Raw genomic sequence first — 17,714 nt, forward strand, 5'->3', positions numbered from 1 at the left:
CAGGAGATATAGAGTGCCACGGTGCAGATTAAACCGTTACAAACATTCATTCTTGCCGATGTCTATTAAACTTCTCAACAACACGTAACATAAAGATATCATAAGGACAGTGCAGTATGGTTAGACAGTGCAATATATTAAATAGGGACAGTGCAATATGTCAAATAGGGACAGTGCAATATGTCAAATTGGGACAGTGCAATATGTTGAATTGGGACAGTGCAAAATGTTAAATGGGGACAGTGCAATATGTCAAATAGGGACAGTGCAATATGTCAAATTGGGACAGTGCAATATGTTAAATTGGGACAGTGCAATATGTTAAATTGGGACAGTGCAATATGTTAAATAGGGACAGTGCAATATGTTTAGACAGTGCAATATGTTAAATAGGGACAGTGCAATATGTTAAATTGGGACAGTGCAATATGTTAAATTGGGGCAGTGCAATATGTTAAATGGGGACAGTGCAATATGTTTAGACAGTGCAATATGTTAAATAGGGACAGTGCAATATGTCAAATTGGGACAGTGCAATATGTTTAGACAGTGCAATATGTTAAATAGGGACAGTGCAACATGTCAAATTGGGACAGTGCAATATGTTAAATAGGGACAGTGTAATATGTTAAATAGGGACATTGCAATATGTCAAATTGGGACAGTGCAATATGTTAAATAGGGACAGTGCAATATGTTGCATCTGTGCAATATGGGCAAGACAGTAGACGGTGCAATGCACTACCTGGGTGCAATACCTGCCATAGTGTGTGTGATAGTATGTGCCATTAAATAGGTGGACTTTGTATGTGATGACACATCTGTTTCTGTGGAACTGTTTCCTGTCTTGCGTGGAATCGTTTATTATTGTTGTTGATGCTGTTTTAATTTAGTGTTTGTAACTGCAGTTGGACGGAGTTCAGGAGAAATTTCCCCACGGGGACAATAAAAGTCTATCTTAATATATTCATATTCACATATATTCTGAATATTTCACATAAGGACCAGACATTCTTCTCAAATTCAATTTAAGGTTATAGGTTTTATTTTGAAATCGTTAGGCGGAAGTGGCTCGGCTGATGTCGTCAGCTCGCTGGTGTTCCGTTAGAGGGGTCAGTTACCTTCAGTCAGTCTGAAGAAAGTCGGTCGGTGAGTCTCTTCTTAACTTCTAACCGTCGCCGTCAGGAACCAGAGCGGTAATATTAGTTAGTTTTTAACGTGTTTTCTTGTCATCTGAAGTCTTTTCGTCTGTTTTTAACCGTTTCTTTTAAAGAACCGTGTACCGGAGACACGGAGTTCCTGTTAACTCCCGCTAACGGTTAACCGTTAACGTCACATTCAGACTGAAGCTAACTGATGCTAACTGCTAACTGACGGTGACGGAGCTCCATCTTATAACGTCACATTAAAGATCAACTCACGGAGAGCTAACTGAAGCTAACTGCTAACTGACGGTGACCGGGCTCTAACGGTTACCGGAACTCTGATCTCTCATTCGGCTTCGTTTCTGGGAACTTTCCGTCTTTAATTCGACCGGAACTCGGAATCCGAAACTTTCCAGTGAACTTGTTTGAAAATGGAGCCGGAGAGTTAAGAGTTAGTCCTATTTCCTCCTGCTAGCAGAACCAGAACCACTGGGTTTATTAATACAGAACCAGCAGAACCAGTGGGTTTATTACTATAGAACCAGTGGGTTTATTAATGTAGAACCAGTAGAACCACTGGGTTTATTAGTATAGAACCAGTAGAACCAGTGGGTTTATTACTACAGAACCAGCAGAACCAGTGGGTTTATTAGTATAGAACCAGTAAAACCAGTGGGTTTATTACTACAGAACCAGCAGAACCAGTGGGTTTATTACTATAGAACCAGTGGGTTTATTAATGTAGAACCAGTAGAACCACTGGGTTTATTAGTATAGAACCAGTAGAACCAGTGGGTTTATTACTACAGAACCAGCAGAACCAGTGGGTTTATCACTATAGAACCAGTGGGTTTATTAATACAGAACCAGTAGAACCAGTGGGTTTATTAATAACCTCCCAGTAGAACCAGTGGGTTTATCGATAACCTCCCAGTAGAACCAGTGGTTTATTACTACAGAACCAGTGGGTCGGGATGGCCGGGGACTCCACCACCAGCTTCTCGCTCCTCCACCGGACCTGTAAGCTGGTGGTTCTGCTGTGCTTCCTCCACATCTCCGTCACCGTTGTCTTCTACGTCCGCTCTCTGGACATCCGGTTCGCCTTCGCCCAGAACCAGCAGTCCCATCACGTTACCACGCAGACAAACCGGGTCAGAAACACCGAACTCCCCCGAGAGAAGGGGGTTGCTGCAGAGCTGGACCCGCAGCAGAATCGGAATGACAAGCCAGAACTTCCGAAGGACGAGCCGAAACCTCCGGAGCAACCGGTGGAGGAGAAGAAGAAGCTGGAGAAATGTCCCGAGACGTCCCCTTTGCTGGGTAAGACCCGTCAGACCCGCCGGGGTTCCGGTCCGGGAGCTGTAGGTTAGAAACAGCTCCTCTGGTTCTGGTTCTGGTTCTGGTTCTCACACTCTCTTAGATTTTCATTTAAACAAATGTCAGTTCAGTCACTAGCTACAGTCAGATGAGGGAACACCATGATGGATGTTATATTATAATGTATTATAATACTGATGGAAGTATTATAATATTTATATATTGGCAGTAGGCTGTTATTATTATTATTATTATTATTATTATTATTATTATTAATAAAAATAATAATAATAATAAATGCGTTTTATTATTATCAACATCATTATTATTATTATATTTTTATTTTATTCTAAGCAGCGCTGCGTCGCTCGCGGCCCGTTAAGAAGTGGTGTTGTGGACACTGCTTCAGAAATACATATTCAAATAGGAACCGATGTGTTTTTTAGAAGGAATATTCCCAGAACCCAGAACTGTTGTGGACTCGGTTTTGGACTGTGTAGGTCTGATGTGGTCTCTTATGGTCTCTGGAGTTCAGTGACCTGAACTCACATGGGACCAGGATGTTGATCATCAGTCTGACGGCTCATGTTTGCTCAGCTGTGACCCCTCTGATGTCACACAGCTCTGCTCTTAGTACTGGTCCAACTGGTCCCATCGGGTCCCATCATCAGGTCCCATCAACAGGTCCCATCGTGTCCCATCTCCAGATTTTAGTCTTCATCCCTAGTTTAGCTGAGTGGTTGTCAGCCGTAACGTTTGCCAGTGTGCAATGAAGAAGAAGCTTCGTCTTCTTTTTCTTTTCCTCTGTTGTTTGTTATGTAGTCTGGTATGTAGTCTGGTATGTGGTCTGGTATGGGGTCTGGTATGTGGTCTGTTATGTATTCCGTCATCTAGTCCGTCATCTAGTCCGTCATCTAGTCCATTATGTAGTCTGGTATGAAGTCCAGAAGCGTCCTGCGGTCTGTGTGGCGCTGACGGGTTCTGGTGTTTGTGTCCTCAGTGGGTCCTCTGCGGGTGGAGTTCAACATTCCGGTGAGCCTGGACCAGATCAAGAAGGAGAACCCCAACCTGCAGCCGGGGGGACGCTTCAGACCCAGAGACTGTGTGGCGCAGCAGAAGGTCGCCATCATCATCCCCTTCCGCAAGCGAGACGAACACCTCAAGTACTGGCTCTACTACCTGCACCCCATCCTGCAGCGCCAGCAGCTGGACTACGGTGTCTACGTCATCAACCAGGTACGTTGTGATGTCACTGGTCCATCAACCAGGTACCAGGTGTTGCTGTTACACACCTGTAGTCTACTGCATTTAGCATAAAAATATGCTCCAGTCACAACATGGCAACCTGCAGCCCAACAGGCAACAACAGCTGACAGTGTGTCCATCCTCTAATAACACGACTTCAGGAACAACAGAATCCATATTGCGTGGCGGCTGGCGGCTGGCGTACCACAGTTTTGCACAATTTGAGTTTCTTCTTGCAGATTTCTGACTCAATAATCTAAATAAATAAAATTAATAATAAATCTCTGAGAATATTCACGTTTGTTCTTGTTGATGTGCAGGTTTTTTCTCAGAATATTATATATTTTATATATATATATAATTATTTTAAATTCTTTATTATTATTTTAAACCTCCAACGGCCGTGATACGCTGTTGTATAAAACTGCCGCGTGGACTCTGACAATAATGAATTCAGTTTCTTCTACTTTACTGTTTTTTACTGTCGATGACGCTCAGCACTTCCTGCAGATGTTTCAAATTAAAACCCCTCCAGGAGAGGCAATGAATTCTGCCTGTTGAGATGCTGGAAGACTTTTAATGTGAAACATCTGTTTATGTGAAACATCTGGCAGCAGATGAACAGCAAATCAGTGTTGACTGTATATTCTATTAAACCTGCTGGATCACTGCTCAGTGAGATGAAGTACCAACACTTAACAACGATAAACGTGATGAGCAGTCAGCAGTGTGTGAGACCGTCTTTGCTAACGCTACGTCAACACTACTGAGACCGTCTTTGCTAACGCTACGTCAACACTACTGCGTCATTTTAAAACCAAGAAATAATCTCTGTCCATACTAACTCGCCTGAAAACGCACATCACATCACATGACCATCTACATACACTGGGCATGTGCATGCCGATGGAAAAAAAGTCAGAAAAATGTCTGATTTTTTTTTGAAAAAAGTTAGAAAAATGTCCAAAAATGTCAGAAAAAAATTAGAAAAAGTCAGGAAAATGTCCACAAAAATTTTTTGAAAATAAATGTTAGAAAAATGTCAGAAAAGTCTGAAAAATGTCCGGGAAAAAAAAGTTAGAAAAATGTTTGAAAAAAGTCTGAAAAATGTGAGAAAAAAAGTTGAAAAATGTCTATATGTCTGCGTGCGGCTGCGTGCAGCAGACCGTGACCCCCTGCAGCGATGCTAGTGACATATTAATTAATGAATGTGTGTTTTAACTGCACGGAGAAGATCTAACTGTGTGATCACATCAGCTCTTTGGTTCTATAAACTCTTGTTCTTCTTCTTCTTCTTCTCACAGCTCTTTGTTTGCTTGTTTGTGACTCACAGTTGTTCTTCTTCTCTCCTGTCTGTGTCCTTCCTCCTCCTCCTCCTCTTCCTCCTCCTCCTCACACCGCCTCCCCTCCCTCTGCATGTCAGGCATTTCTGACCAATGGCTGTGGTCGCTGGAGACGTTGAGACCCGCCCCCCTGCTTGGTCTCGGCCAATAGCAGCTGGTGTTGGGTTCTGAGGGTTCTGCTCTGGTAATACGGGCTTCTCTTTTTTCTATTTCTGCTTCTACTTTTCTCTTTGTTTCCACAAACAGCTCATCTAAAACTGTAGTGGTCCAGATGTTAAACATCTGTCAGGCATGTTGCTGTGTTAACTCAATGTTCTGTGTGTCTAACCTATAAACATTTTATTCTTCCTCCACAGCCACCGCAAGAGTCAACAATGTTATACAATATCATACTTTATATATACAGTACACACAAAGTTATACTTTATATTTACACACAATGTTATACTTTATATATACACACAATGTTAAACTTTATATATACACATGTACAGTATATATGGCAGAGAATCACTGGTTCATCAGCTGGTCTCAGGTTGGATGAAGAACATGATGTTCATGTTTTATTCACAGTGAAACGTGTCGAGGCAGCTCCTCTGTCGTCCCTCTAGGTAGTAATCAACATGTCACACCTGAGAGCTCAGCGCAGGTGATGGTTGCCTACCAACCTGCGATCTGTATACTGTGGCGTGCAGCCAAATACCTGTCATAGAAACCGGAGGAGGAAGAGTTATCAATCAAAGGAGAGTTAGATCAGTCACAGAAGAGTTATTATCAGTCAAAGAAGAGTTATTATCAGTCACACTGCTGTGCGTGTGTGCGTGCGTGTGTGTGTGCGTGTGTGTGCGTGTGAAGACGTTCAGATCAGAAATCTATAGTTTAATGACGGGCTGAACTGAGGAGATAACAGTGACTTTCCTGACCAACGTTGAGATTAAATAGTGATTATTTTTTATGAATTAAACGTTGACGGCGTGTGTTTGTGCGTGGACCAGGATGGAGACGAGATCTTTAACCGAGCCAAGCTGCTGAACGTGGGCTACGCCGAGGCTCTGAAGGAGTACGACTACGGGTGCTTCGTCTTCAGCGACGTGGACCTGATCCCCATGGACGACCACAACACCTACAAGTGCTTCAGTCAGCCTCGTCACCTGTCTGTGTCCATGGACAAGTTCGGCTTCAGGTGAGAGCACACCTGAGCATCACTAGGAGGTCCTTCATGACACGCGTGTGAAGCTTTAAACAGACATTATAGAGACGTGTTGATTATCTGATCCTCCTCACAGTTCATTCATATTGATTATGTTCCCATTCTTAGTAGGGCTGTCAATCCATTAGAAGTTATCATTTATTATCAATAATATCTTTTATTATATATCATTAAGAGTCAATCGCCATTAATCACATTTTCTATCTGTTCTAAATGTCCCTTAAAGGGATATTTGTCAAGTATTTAATACTCTTATCAACATGGGAGTTGACAAATATGCTGCTTTATTTGGCTAATGTATATATACCTTGCCAAAATTTAGCATACGTTTGTGGCGTTATTTAACCTCCTTCATGACAAGCTAGCATTTTTCAGACTTTTTTTCTAACATTTTTATGGCTTTTTGTCGGATATTTTACAGACTTTTTGTAACTTTTTTTGACATTTTTCAGACTTTTTTTGGGACATATTTGAACTTTTTTAGGACTTTTTTCAGACATTTTTTGGATATTCTTTGGACATTTTAAAACATTTATCAGGCTTTTTTCAGATATTTTTCAGATTTTTTTTTTTTTTTTTTTTTTATATAAACATTAGCCTTTTTTTTTTTTCAAAGTTATTTTTTTAAGCATTTATTGATAGGACAGTGGATAGAGTGTTGGAAAGGGGAAGAGAGAGAAATGACATGCGGAAAGGACCACAGGCCGGATTCGAACGCGGGTCCACCGCTGCTAGGACTGAGCCTTGGCCATACATGGGCGCTCGCTCTACCGACTGAGCTAACCAGCCGCCCTTTGGAACTTTTTTTGACATTTTTATACTTTTTTTCGGATATTTTTTTCACATTTTTCTGACTTTTTTCGGATATTTAAAAAAAAAATTCTGACTTTTTTTTCCGACAATTTGATTGGACATTTTTCGGACAAAAACCCTCAAACATTCACATATCTGGGGGTCGGAGGTTAAGGGACCCCTTTGAAAATGGACATGACAGTTTTTCCTCAACAAATTTAGTGTAAGTTTGGAGTGTTATTTAACCTCCTTCATGACAAGCTAGTATGACATGGTTGGTACCAATGGATTTTGTACCAACGGATTCCTAATAGGTATTTTAAAAATCACAAGTTGCGTTAAAGAAATTAGTGGCGTTAAAACAAATTTGTGTTATCACGTTAACTGGGACAGCTTCAGTTCTTCATGTGTCTGTCTGTCTGGATGAGGCTCAGCTGAGCTTCAACATGTTCTGAGGACAAAGTGAAGCTTGCTGTTGTACACACTGATGATGATGATGATGATGATGATGATGGGGGGGAAGAAGTTCACTTCCTGTCATGAGGGGAGCGTGTGTTGTCAGGAAGTGCTCACAGTGACACCACAGAGGAAGAGATGTGCTCTGAAACTCCACCATCTGCCAGGCTGCTCACTTCCTGTTTCCTGTAGAACCAGATATGTCCTATGAGCGGCAAAGGCGGCGCAGTCCCGTGGGTCTGATTCATTATGACGAGGAAAATAACTCTGCTTTCAGCTGTTAGTTCATTTTACTACTTTATGGACATAATGATTTAAATGAAGGCTATTTAAGTGTTCTATTATGTCCTCTGATTTACAGACGTCTCTTTATACATCCATGGATACAGACTCGGTGGTGTTTCAGTCCAACATGGCGGCAGTGCTACTGCAGCGCCATCTAGTCGCTGTTGTCTAAAAAACACCAGAGTACTGTTGTACTGTGGTACTCTGTGTTTCTCAAGGTTTCATAGTTCTTGTGCTGTTTTCCTGTTGTAGTAAAGGTGTGATAATGTGTCCTCTGTCTCCAGGTTACCTTATAATCAGTATTTTGGAGGCGTGTCCTCGATGAGTAAAGAACAGTACCTGAAGATCAACGGCTTCCCCAACAACTACTGGGGCTGGGGGGGGGAGGACGACGACATCTACAACAGGTACCTGACACCTACAGACCCACCTCTCACCTACAGACCCACCTCTCACCTACAGACTCACCTCTCACCTACAGACCCACCTCTCACCTACAGACTCACCTATAGACCCACCTCTCACCTACAGACCCACCTCTCACCTACAGACCCACCTCTCACCTACAGACTCACCTCTCACCTACAGACCCACCTCTCACCTACAGACTCACCTATAGACCCACCTCTCACCTACAGACCCACCTCTCACCTACAGACCCACCTCTCACCTACGGACTCACCTCTCACCTACAGACCCACCTCTCACCTACAGACTCACCTATAGACCCACCTCTCACCTACAGACCCACCTCTCACCTACAGACCCACCTCTCACCTACAGACTCACCTCTCACCTACAGACCCACCTCTCACCTACAGACTCACCTCTCACCTACAGACCCACCTCTCACCTACAGACCCACCTCTCACCTACAGACTCACCTCTCACCTACAGACCCACCTCTCACCTACAGACCCACCTCTCATCTACAGACCCACCTCTCACCTACAGACCCACCTCTCACCTACAGACCCACCTCTCACCTACAGACCCACCTCTCACCTACAGACTCACCTCTCACCTACAGACCCACCTCTCACCTACAGACCCACCTCTCATCTACAGACCCACCTCTCACCTGCAGACTCACCTATAGACCCACCTCTCACCTACAGACCCACCTCTCACCTACAGACTCACCTATAGACCCACCTCTCACCTACAGACCCACCTCTCACCTACAGACCCACCTCTCACCTACAGACTCACCTCTCACCTACAGACCCACCTCTCACCTACAGACTCACCTCTCACCTACAGACCCACCTCTCACCTACAGACTCACCTCTCACCTACAGACCCACCTCTCACCTACAGACCCACCTCTCATCTACAGACCCACCTCTCACCTACAGACCCACCTCTCACCTACAGACCCACCTCTCACCTACAGACCCACCTCTCACCTACAGACTCACCTCTCACCTACAGACCCACCTCTCACCTACAGACCCACCTCTCATCTACAGACCCACCTCTCACCTGCAGACTCACCTATAGACCCACCTCTCACCTACAGACCCACCTCTCACCTACAGACTCACCTTTCACCTACAGACTCACCTCTCACCTACAGATTCACCTCTCACCTACAGACTCACCTCTCACCTACAGACCCACCTCACACTAGTTAGCTAGCTAGCTCTGTGTGAATATATCATCAGTCAGCGGTTGTTGAACTGACGATGGCGGTTTATCTCCCGACCTCACACACATTGTGTCCAGTGACCTTTGACCTCAATGCTGTTGTGTCTGTGTGACCTTTGACCTCAGGTTGGCGTCAAGAGGGATGTCCATCTCCAGAGCCAGCGGAGACATCGGGAGGTGTCGAATGATTCGTCACGAGAGAGACAAACAGAACGACCCCAACCCCCAAAGGTACACACCGCTCAGGTTATCGATCGCTCTGGTTATCGATCGCTCAGGTTATTGATCACTTGTGTCTTTCTGTGTCAGGTTCGACCGGATCGCTCACACCAGAGACACGATGAACAAAGACGGGATCAAATCTCTGACCTACAAAGTGGTGAAAGTGGAGAAGCTGGATCTGTTCACTAAGATCACGGTGGATGTGGGGAAACCGTGACGGTGAGCGGCAGAGGTCTGATCACGGTGGACGTGGGGGAAACCGTGACGGCGAGCGGCACAGGTCAGCTGACTGATGCAGTAAAACACTTCTTGTCCGGTTGGATCCGGCGTGCTGGACTCAAACATCAGCTGTTTCTTTGATTCTTCTTGCTTTTGCACAAACTCACAGACTGACCGGGCCTCCGGGGCTCGTCTCTGATTGGATGCTGAATGTAGCCAATCGGCTGCCTCCATCGGTCAGTTAGATGCTGCTGCTGCGTGCGACACGTCCTGAATGAGCCTTTTATTTTGAAAATCATCAGAGACAATCAGGGCCGCTGGGTCACATGGTGCCGACTTTATTGGTGGGGGATTGTGGGTAATACAGAGGGGTGGATTTAGATCCGGTCTGGTCTGGATCCTGGGTCTGGTTCTTAAAAGGTGCTGGATGTGAGATTGGGAGCTGAAACAACCCCACTGAGAGACACCACAGCTTATCCCTTTAACTCATGGTCCACTTACTGCTTCTCTCAGCCACATCTCATGGTCTTCTTCAGTGAATGGTACCAACTCCATCTGCTGATGGAGACCGTGAGCTTTGGGTTAAAGCTCAGACGAAACCTAGTAAGTGGACGTTGAGTTGTGATTATTCTTGTTCATTGATTATTGACTATAGAAACCAAAATATGAGAAAGTTCACAAAAAAATCTTAAACTCAAGGTCCACTTACTGGCTTTTTATATATATATGTATGTGTGTGTGTGTGTGTGTGTGTGAGGATGAAGTCCACATTTGAAGTCGTTGATAATCATGTGATTAATTAATGTTTCTTTTCTTTTTTTAATACAATCGGTTGATTAATCAGCTTTATGCCAAAATAGAACAAAAATCAATACTTTGATTGATTGTGTGTCTCCACGTGTCGTCATCAAAGCTGCTGCTACCAAAGACTTTACATCTAAAGTGTCCACAGCAGAATCAGGAGGTTTTATCCGTAGAGGACAACTAAACAGACGAGTAATGCGTCGCTTTAAATGTTGCTGCTGCTGCTGCAAGGAATTGTGGGACGGCGTTATCTCCTTCCCTCCGGTAAAGGATGGTCCAGTGTACCCTATATGCTAAAGGAGATTGGAAAGGAAGCATTGAAGCTCCTTTCAGATACTTCAGGGTCACTTCACTCAGTCAGAAAACACACGATTCACCGTCAGACCAACGTTTAGACCAAACTATCCCACAGGTGTGTGTGTGTGTGTGTGTGTTTGTTTATCTTCAGACCAAAAATCTTCATTATTTTGTGATATCAGTGAACGACTCACCTTTAATGTGCCTTAGAATGAATGCAGTGTAACTGATGTGACTGGTGTGACTGGTTTGACTGGTTTAACTGGTTTAACTGCTGTGACTGGTGTGACTGGTTTGACTGGTTTAATTGGTTTAACTGGTTTAACTGGTGGAGGGAACCAGTCTGTAAATGTACAGGGGGTAAAATGAGATGATGGAAAATAGAAGTGAAGAACTGAATTTAAGTCTGCGTGTCATTCTTCTGTCTGTCTGTCTGTCTGTCTGTCTAGTCTAGTCTGTGTCTAGTCTGTCTGTCTGTCTGTCTTGTCTGTCTAGTATGTCTGTCTGTCTGTCTTGTATGTCTAGTCTGTCTGTCTGTCTGTCTTGTATGTCTAGTCTGTCTAGTCTGTCTAGTCTGTCTGGTTTTGTCTGGTCTGTCTGCTCTGTCTTGTCTGTCTAGTCTGTCCTGTCTGCTCTGTCTTGTCTGTCTAGTCTGTCCTGTCTGTCTAGTCTGTCCTGTCTGCTCTGTCTAGTCTGTCTTGTCTGTCTGTCTGGTCTTGTCTGGTATGTCTGTCTGTCTGCTCTGTCTTGTCTGTCTAGTCTGCTCTGTCTGGTATGTCTGTCTGTCTGTCTGTCTGTCTGTCCTGTCTGCTCTGTCTAGTCTGTCTAGTCTGTCTAGTCTGTCTTGTCTGTCTGTCTGTCTGGTCTTGTCTAGTCTGTCCTGTCTGTCTAGTCTGTCTGTCAGTAAGACCACTGAGAGGAATAACATTGACATTATTAACATAGTGCTGGCTAGACGACTGGGTCAGAGCATCTCCAAACCTGCAGCTCTACATACTATTCTATGACTTTTTTATTTTTATTCGACATGCTATACTATGACTTTTTTTTAACTTTTTTCGTCATAGTGGAAAAAAGTCATAGTATGTCGAAAAATGTAATAAAAAAAAGTCATAGTTTAGTATGTCGAAAAATGTATGAAAAAAAGTTATAGTATAGTATGTCAAAAGTTTTTTTGAAAAAAAAGTCATAGTATGCCGAATTTAAAAAAAAAAAAAAAAAAAAAGCGTAGTATCTCGAAGTATTTTATGAAAAAGTCATACTATAGTATGTTGAAGGTTTTTTGAAAAACGTTAGTCAAAATAGTCAGGCTTTTTTCATAAACTTTTTCAACATACTAGTTGCGGAAACAGTCACCACAGCCTGTTTCCGCAGGGCGAACACCCTAACCTATAATATATAACCGTAACCTATAATAATATATAAACCCTAACCCTAACCTATAATATTATATAACCCTAACCCGAATAATATATAACCTTAACCTATAATAATATATAACCCTATATATATATATATATATATATATATATATATATATATATATATATATATATATATATATATATATGTTAGGGTTATATATATATATATATATGTTAGGGTTATATATATATATATATATATATATATATATATATATATATATATATATAACCCTAACCTTAACCCTAATAATATACAACCCAAACCCTATTCTATAATAACCCCTAACCCTAACCGAAATCTAACCCTAATAATATAACCTATAATAATATATAACCCTAATAAAATATAACCCTAACCCTAATAATATATAACCCTAATAAAATATAACCCTAACCCTAATGATATATAACCCTTTCCCCCAAAAAAGTCATAGTATTTCGAACAATTTTATGAAAAAAGTCATGTCCAAAAAAGTTATGTTATATGTTATATAAAAAAGTCATTACCAGTGTTATCTCTGGTAAACCCTGGGAGAAGACGCTCGTCTCACTCCACTGTCGGGCACCGGGCATCGATGTGAGGGTGGGGATCGAACCCCGCTCTGCCACAGACAGAACCGGGAACTAAGCAACCAATGCCACACTTACTGAGGACTGTTCTTTTCGTATATTTGACTTCGTCATTAGAAGTTAGACCTGAAAACAGACTGTGTCACGTAAGGATCAAACCCACAACCTTCAGTACTCCAATCAGTTATCTACCACCATGAGCTATACCACAAGTAAGGGATGATGTATAACGAGCCAGTGATTGTTGTGAAAGAATCCCCAACAGGTCGATGCTGCTGACTTTTTTATATCAAATTTTTGGACATACTATGACTTTTTTTTCCTAATAGACTTTCAACATTCTATACTATGACTTTTCATGACATTTTTCGAGATACTATATATACTATACTATACTATGACTTTTTTTATGAAATTCTTTGAAAACAGAAAACCGACTTTTTCATGAAATTCTGACTTTTTTTCAGAACATTTTTCAACAAACTATACTATCACTTTTTTATATAAAATTTTTCGACAAACTATACTATCACTTTTTTTCATGAAAATTTTCGACATTTTATTACTTTTTATGACTTTTTCATAACATTTTTGACATACTATATAATATGACATTTTTTCATGAAATTCTTCGAGATACTATACTATGACTTTTTCCAAAAGACTCAACAAAAGACTTTTTTTCATAACATTTTTCGACATACTATATATACTATGACTTTTTTTCATGAAATTCATCGACATGCTATATACTATGACTTTTTTATATACAATTTTTGGACATACTATGCTATGACTTTTTTTCAAAGACTTTCGACATACTGTACTATGAATTCTTCAACATTGACTTTTTTATATAAAATTTTGGACATACTATACTATGAATTTTTATATAAAATTTTTGGACATAATATACTATGACTTTTTTCATACAATTCTTCGACATACTATGACTTTTTTTCATAAAATTTTTCGATATGCTATAATTACTTTCTTTTCATAGAATTGTTTGACATACTATGACCTTTTTTCATGAAATTCTTCAACATTGACTTTTTTATATAAAATTTTGGACAAACTATACTATGACTTTTTTTCATAAAATTTTTCGATATGCTATAATTACTTTTTTTTCATAGAATTGTTCGACATACTATGACCTTTTTCCATGAAATTCTTCAACTTTGACTTTTATATAAAATTTTGGACAAACTATACTATGACTTTTTTATATAAAACTTTTGGACATAATATACCATGACTTTTTTTCATGAAATTTTTCGAGATACTATTCTATGACTTTTTTCATGAAATTCTTCCACATACTATACTTTGACTTTTTTTCATAAAATTTTTGGACATACTGTACTATGACTTTTTTCATAAAATTGTTGGACATACTATACTAATTATAATTTATGTAAAATTTTTGGACAAACTATACTATGACTTTTTTATATAAAATTTTTGGACATAAATACTATGACTTTTTTTCATGACTTTTTTCGACATACTATACTATGACTTTTTTATATACATTTTTTGGACAAACTATACTGTGACTTTTTTATATAAAACTTGTGGACATAATATACCATGACTTTTTTTCATGAAATTCTTCGAGATACTATTCTATGACTTTTTTCATGAAATTCTTCCACATACTATACTTTGACTTTTTTATATAAAATTTTTGGACAAACTATACTATGACTTTTTTATATAACATTTTTGGACATAATATACTATGACTTTTTTCATACAATTCTTCGACATACTATACTATGACTTTTTTATATAAAAATTTTCGACATTCAATACTATGACTTTTTTTCATGAAATTTTTGGACATACAATACTATGACTTTTTTATATAAAATTTTTGGACATACTGTACTATGACTTTTTTCATAAAATTGTTGGACAAACTATACTATGACTTTTTTATATAAAATTTTTGGACATACTGTACTATGACTTTTTTTCATAAAATTGTTGGACATACTATACTATGACTTTTTTTCAAAAAGACTTTCGACATACTGTACTATGACTTTTATATAAATTTTTTGGACATAATATACTAAGACTTTTTTTCACGAAATTTTTCGAGATACTATTCTATGACTTTTTTTCATAAAAAATATACAATGACTTTTTTTCAAAAAGGACTTTCGACATACTGTACTATGACCTTTTTTCATGAAATTCTTCGACTGACTTTTTTTATGTAAAATTTTTCGACAAACTATACTATGACTTTTTTATGTAACATTTTTGGACATAAATACTGACTTTTTTTCATACAATTCTTCGACATACTCTACTATGATTTTTTCACAAATTCTACTATGACTTTTTTATATAAAATTTTTGGACATATATACTATGACTTTTTTTCATAAAATTTTTCGACATTCAATATGACTTTTTTCAGGAAATTTCTCAACATACTATATGACTTTTATAGAAAAAATTTTCGACAAACTATACTATGACTTTCATAAAAATTTTCGACATAATATACTATGACCTTTTTTCATGAAATTCTTCAACTTTTACTTTTTATATAAAATTTTTGGACAAACTATACTGTGACTTTTTTATATAAAATTTTTGGACATAATATACTATAACTTTTTTTCATGAAATTTTTCGAGATACTATTCTATGACTTTTTTTCAAAAAGACTTTCGACATAATATACTTTGACTTTTTTTTATATCAAATTTTTCAACAAACTATACTATGACTTTTTTTCATAAAATTTTTCGACATACTGTACTATGACTTTTTTCATAAAATTGTTGGACATACTATACTAATTATAATTTATGTAAAATTTTTGGACAAACTATACTATGACTTTTTTATATAAAATTTTTGGACATAAATACTATGACTTTTTTTCATGACTTTTTTCGACATACTATACTATGACTTTTTTATATACATTTTTTGGACAAACTATACTGTGACTTTTTTATATAAAACTTGTGGACATAATATACCATGACTTTTTTTCATGAAATTCTTCGAGATACTATTCTATGACTTTTTTCATGAAATTCTTCCACATACTATACTTTGACTTTTTTATATAACATTTTTGGACAAACTATACTATGACTTTTTTCATACAATTCTTCGACATACTATACTGTGACTTTTTTATATAAAACTTGTGGACATAATATACCATGACTTTTTTTCATGAAATTCTTCGAGATACTATTCTATGACTTTTTTCATGAAATTCTTCCACATACTATACTTTGACTTTTTTATATAACATTTTTGGACATAATATACTATGACTTTTTTCATACAATTCTTCGACATACTATACTATGACTTTTTTATATAAAACTTTTGGACATAATATACCATGACTTTTTTCATACAATTCTTCGACATACTATACTATGACTTTTTTATATAAAACTTTTGGACATAATATACCATGACTTTTTTCATGAAATTCTTCCACATACTATACTTTGACTTTTTTATATAACATTTTTGGACATAATATACTATGACTTTTTTCATACAATTCTTCGACATACTATACTATGACTTTTTTATATAAAAATTTTCGACATTCAATACTATGACTTTTTTTCATGAAATTTTTGGACATACAATACTATGACTTTTTTATATAAAATTTTTGGACATACTGTACTATGACTTTTTTCATAAAATTGTTGGACAAACTATACTATGACTTTTTTATATAAAATTTTTGGACATACTGTACTATGACTTTTTTTCATAAAATTGTTGGACATACTATACTATGACTTTTTTTCAAAAAGACTTTCGACATACTGTACTATGACTTTTATATAAATTTTTTGGACATAATATACTAAGACTTTTTTTCACGAAATTTTTCGAGATACTATTCTATGACTTTTTTTCATAAAAAATATACAATGACTTTTTTTCAAAAAGGACTTTCGACATACTGTACTATGACCTTTTTTCATGAAATTCTTCGACTGACTTTTTTTATGTAAAATTTTTCGACAAACTATACTATGACTTTTTTATGTAACATTTTTGGACATAAATACTATGACTTTTTTTTCATACAATTCTTCGACATACTCTACTATGATTTTTTCACAAATTCTACTATGACTTTTTTTCATAAAATTTTTCGACATACTGTACTATGACTTTTTTCATAAAATTGTTGGACATACTATACTAATTATAATTTATGTAAAATTTTTGGACAAACTATACTATGACTTTTTTATATAAAATTTTTGGACATAAATACTATGACTTTTTTTCATGACTTTTTTCGACATACTATACTATGACTTTTTTATATACATTTTTTGGACAAACTATACTGTGACTTTTTTATATAAAACTTGTGGACATAATATACCATGACTTTTTTTCATGAAATTCTTCGAGATACTATTCTATGACTTTTTTCATGAAATTCTTCCACATACTATACTTTGACTTTTTTATATAACATTTTTGGACAAACTATACTATGACTTTTTTCATACAATTCTTCGACATACTATACTGTGACTTTTTTATATAAAACTTGTGGACATAATATACCATGACTTTTTTTCATGAAATTCTTCGAGATACTATTCTATGACTTTTTTCATGAAATTCTTCCACATACTATACTTTGACTTTTTTATATAACATTTTTGGACATAATATACTATGACTTTTTTCATACAATTCT

General features: G+C 37.8%; 2 protein-coding genes across 6 annotated transcripts in view; both read left to right on the plus strand.

The window, feature by feature from the left end:
* LOC141775815 (proteinase-activated receptor 4) overlaps positions 1 to 17,714 on the plus strand; it is a 198,136-nt gene that overhangs the window by 100,980 nt on the left and 79,442 nt on the right. The window lies entirely within an intron of this gene.
* On the plus strand, positions 1,095 to 12,510 carry b4galt1l (DP-Gal:betaGlcNAc beta 1,4- galactosyltransferase, polypeptide 1, like). Of its 2 annotated transcripts, none has more exons than XM_074649534.1 (7): positions 1,095 to 1,693; positions 1,932 to 2,465; positions 3,463 to 3,698; positions 6,046 to 6,233; positions 8,078 to 8,200; positions 9,570 to 9,674; positions 9,753 to 11,384. In XM_074649534.1, the coding sequence occupies exons 2-7, from the start codon at positions 2,120 to 2,122 to the stop codon at positions 9,880 to 9,882; spliced, it is 1,128 nt and encodes a 375-aa protein (XP_074505635.1). In that variant the 5' UTR covers positions 1,095 to 1,693; positions 1,932 to 2,119; the 3' UTR covers positions 9,883 to 11,384. The 2 variants fall into 2 exon arrangements, 1 of the variants encoding a protein (XP_074505635.1); XR_012595690.1 differs by lacking the exon at positions 1,095 to 1,693 and adding an exon at positions 11,678 to 12,510 and having other exon boundaries at positions 2,032 to 2,465; positions 9,753 to 11,416.

This window comes from Sebastes fasciatus, chromosome 10, assembly GCF_043250625.1.
Source record: "Sebastes fasciatus isolate fSebFas1 chromosome 10, fSebFas1.pri, whole genome shotgun sequence".
NCBI lineage: Eukaryota > Metazoa > Chordata > Actinopteri > Perciformes > Sebastidae > Sebastes > Sebastes fasciatus.

Bases quoted from the DNA above. Each gene is read 5' to 3' on its own strand.
- b4galt1l (XM_074649534.1), top strand. From the start codon at position 2,120: ATGGCCGGGGACTCCACCACCAGCTTCTCGCTCCTCCACCGGACCTGT. The intron at 2,466-3,462 runs GTAAGACCCGTC...TTGTGTCCTCAG, and splicing joins CGAGACGTCCCCTTTGCTGG to TGGGTCCTCTGCGGGTGGAG. The intron at 8,201-9,569 runs GTACCTGACACC...CTTTGACCTCAG, and splicing joins GACGACGACATCTACAACAG to GTTGGCGTCAAGAGGGATGT.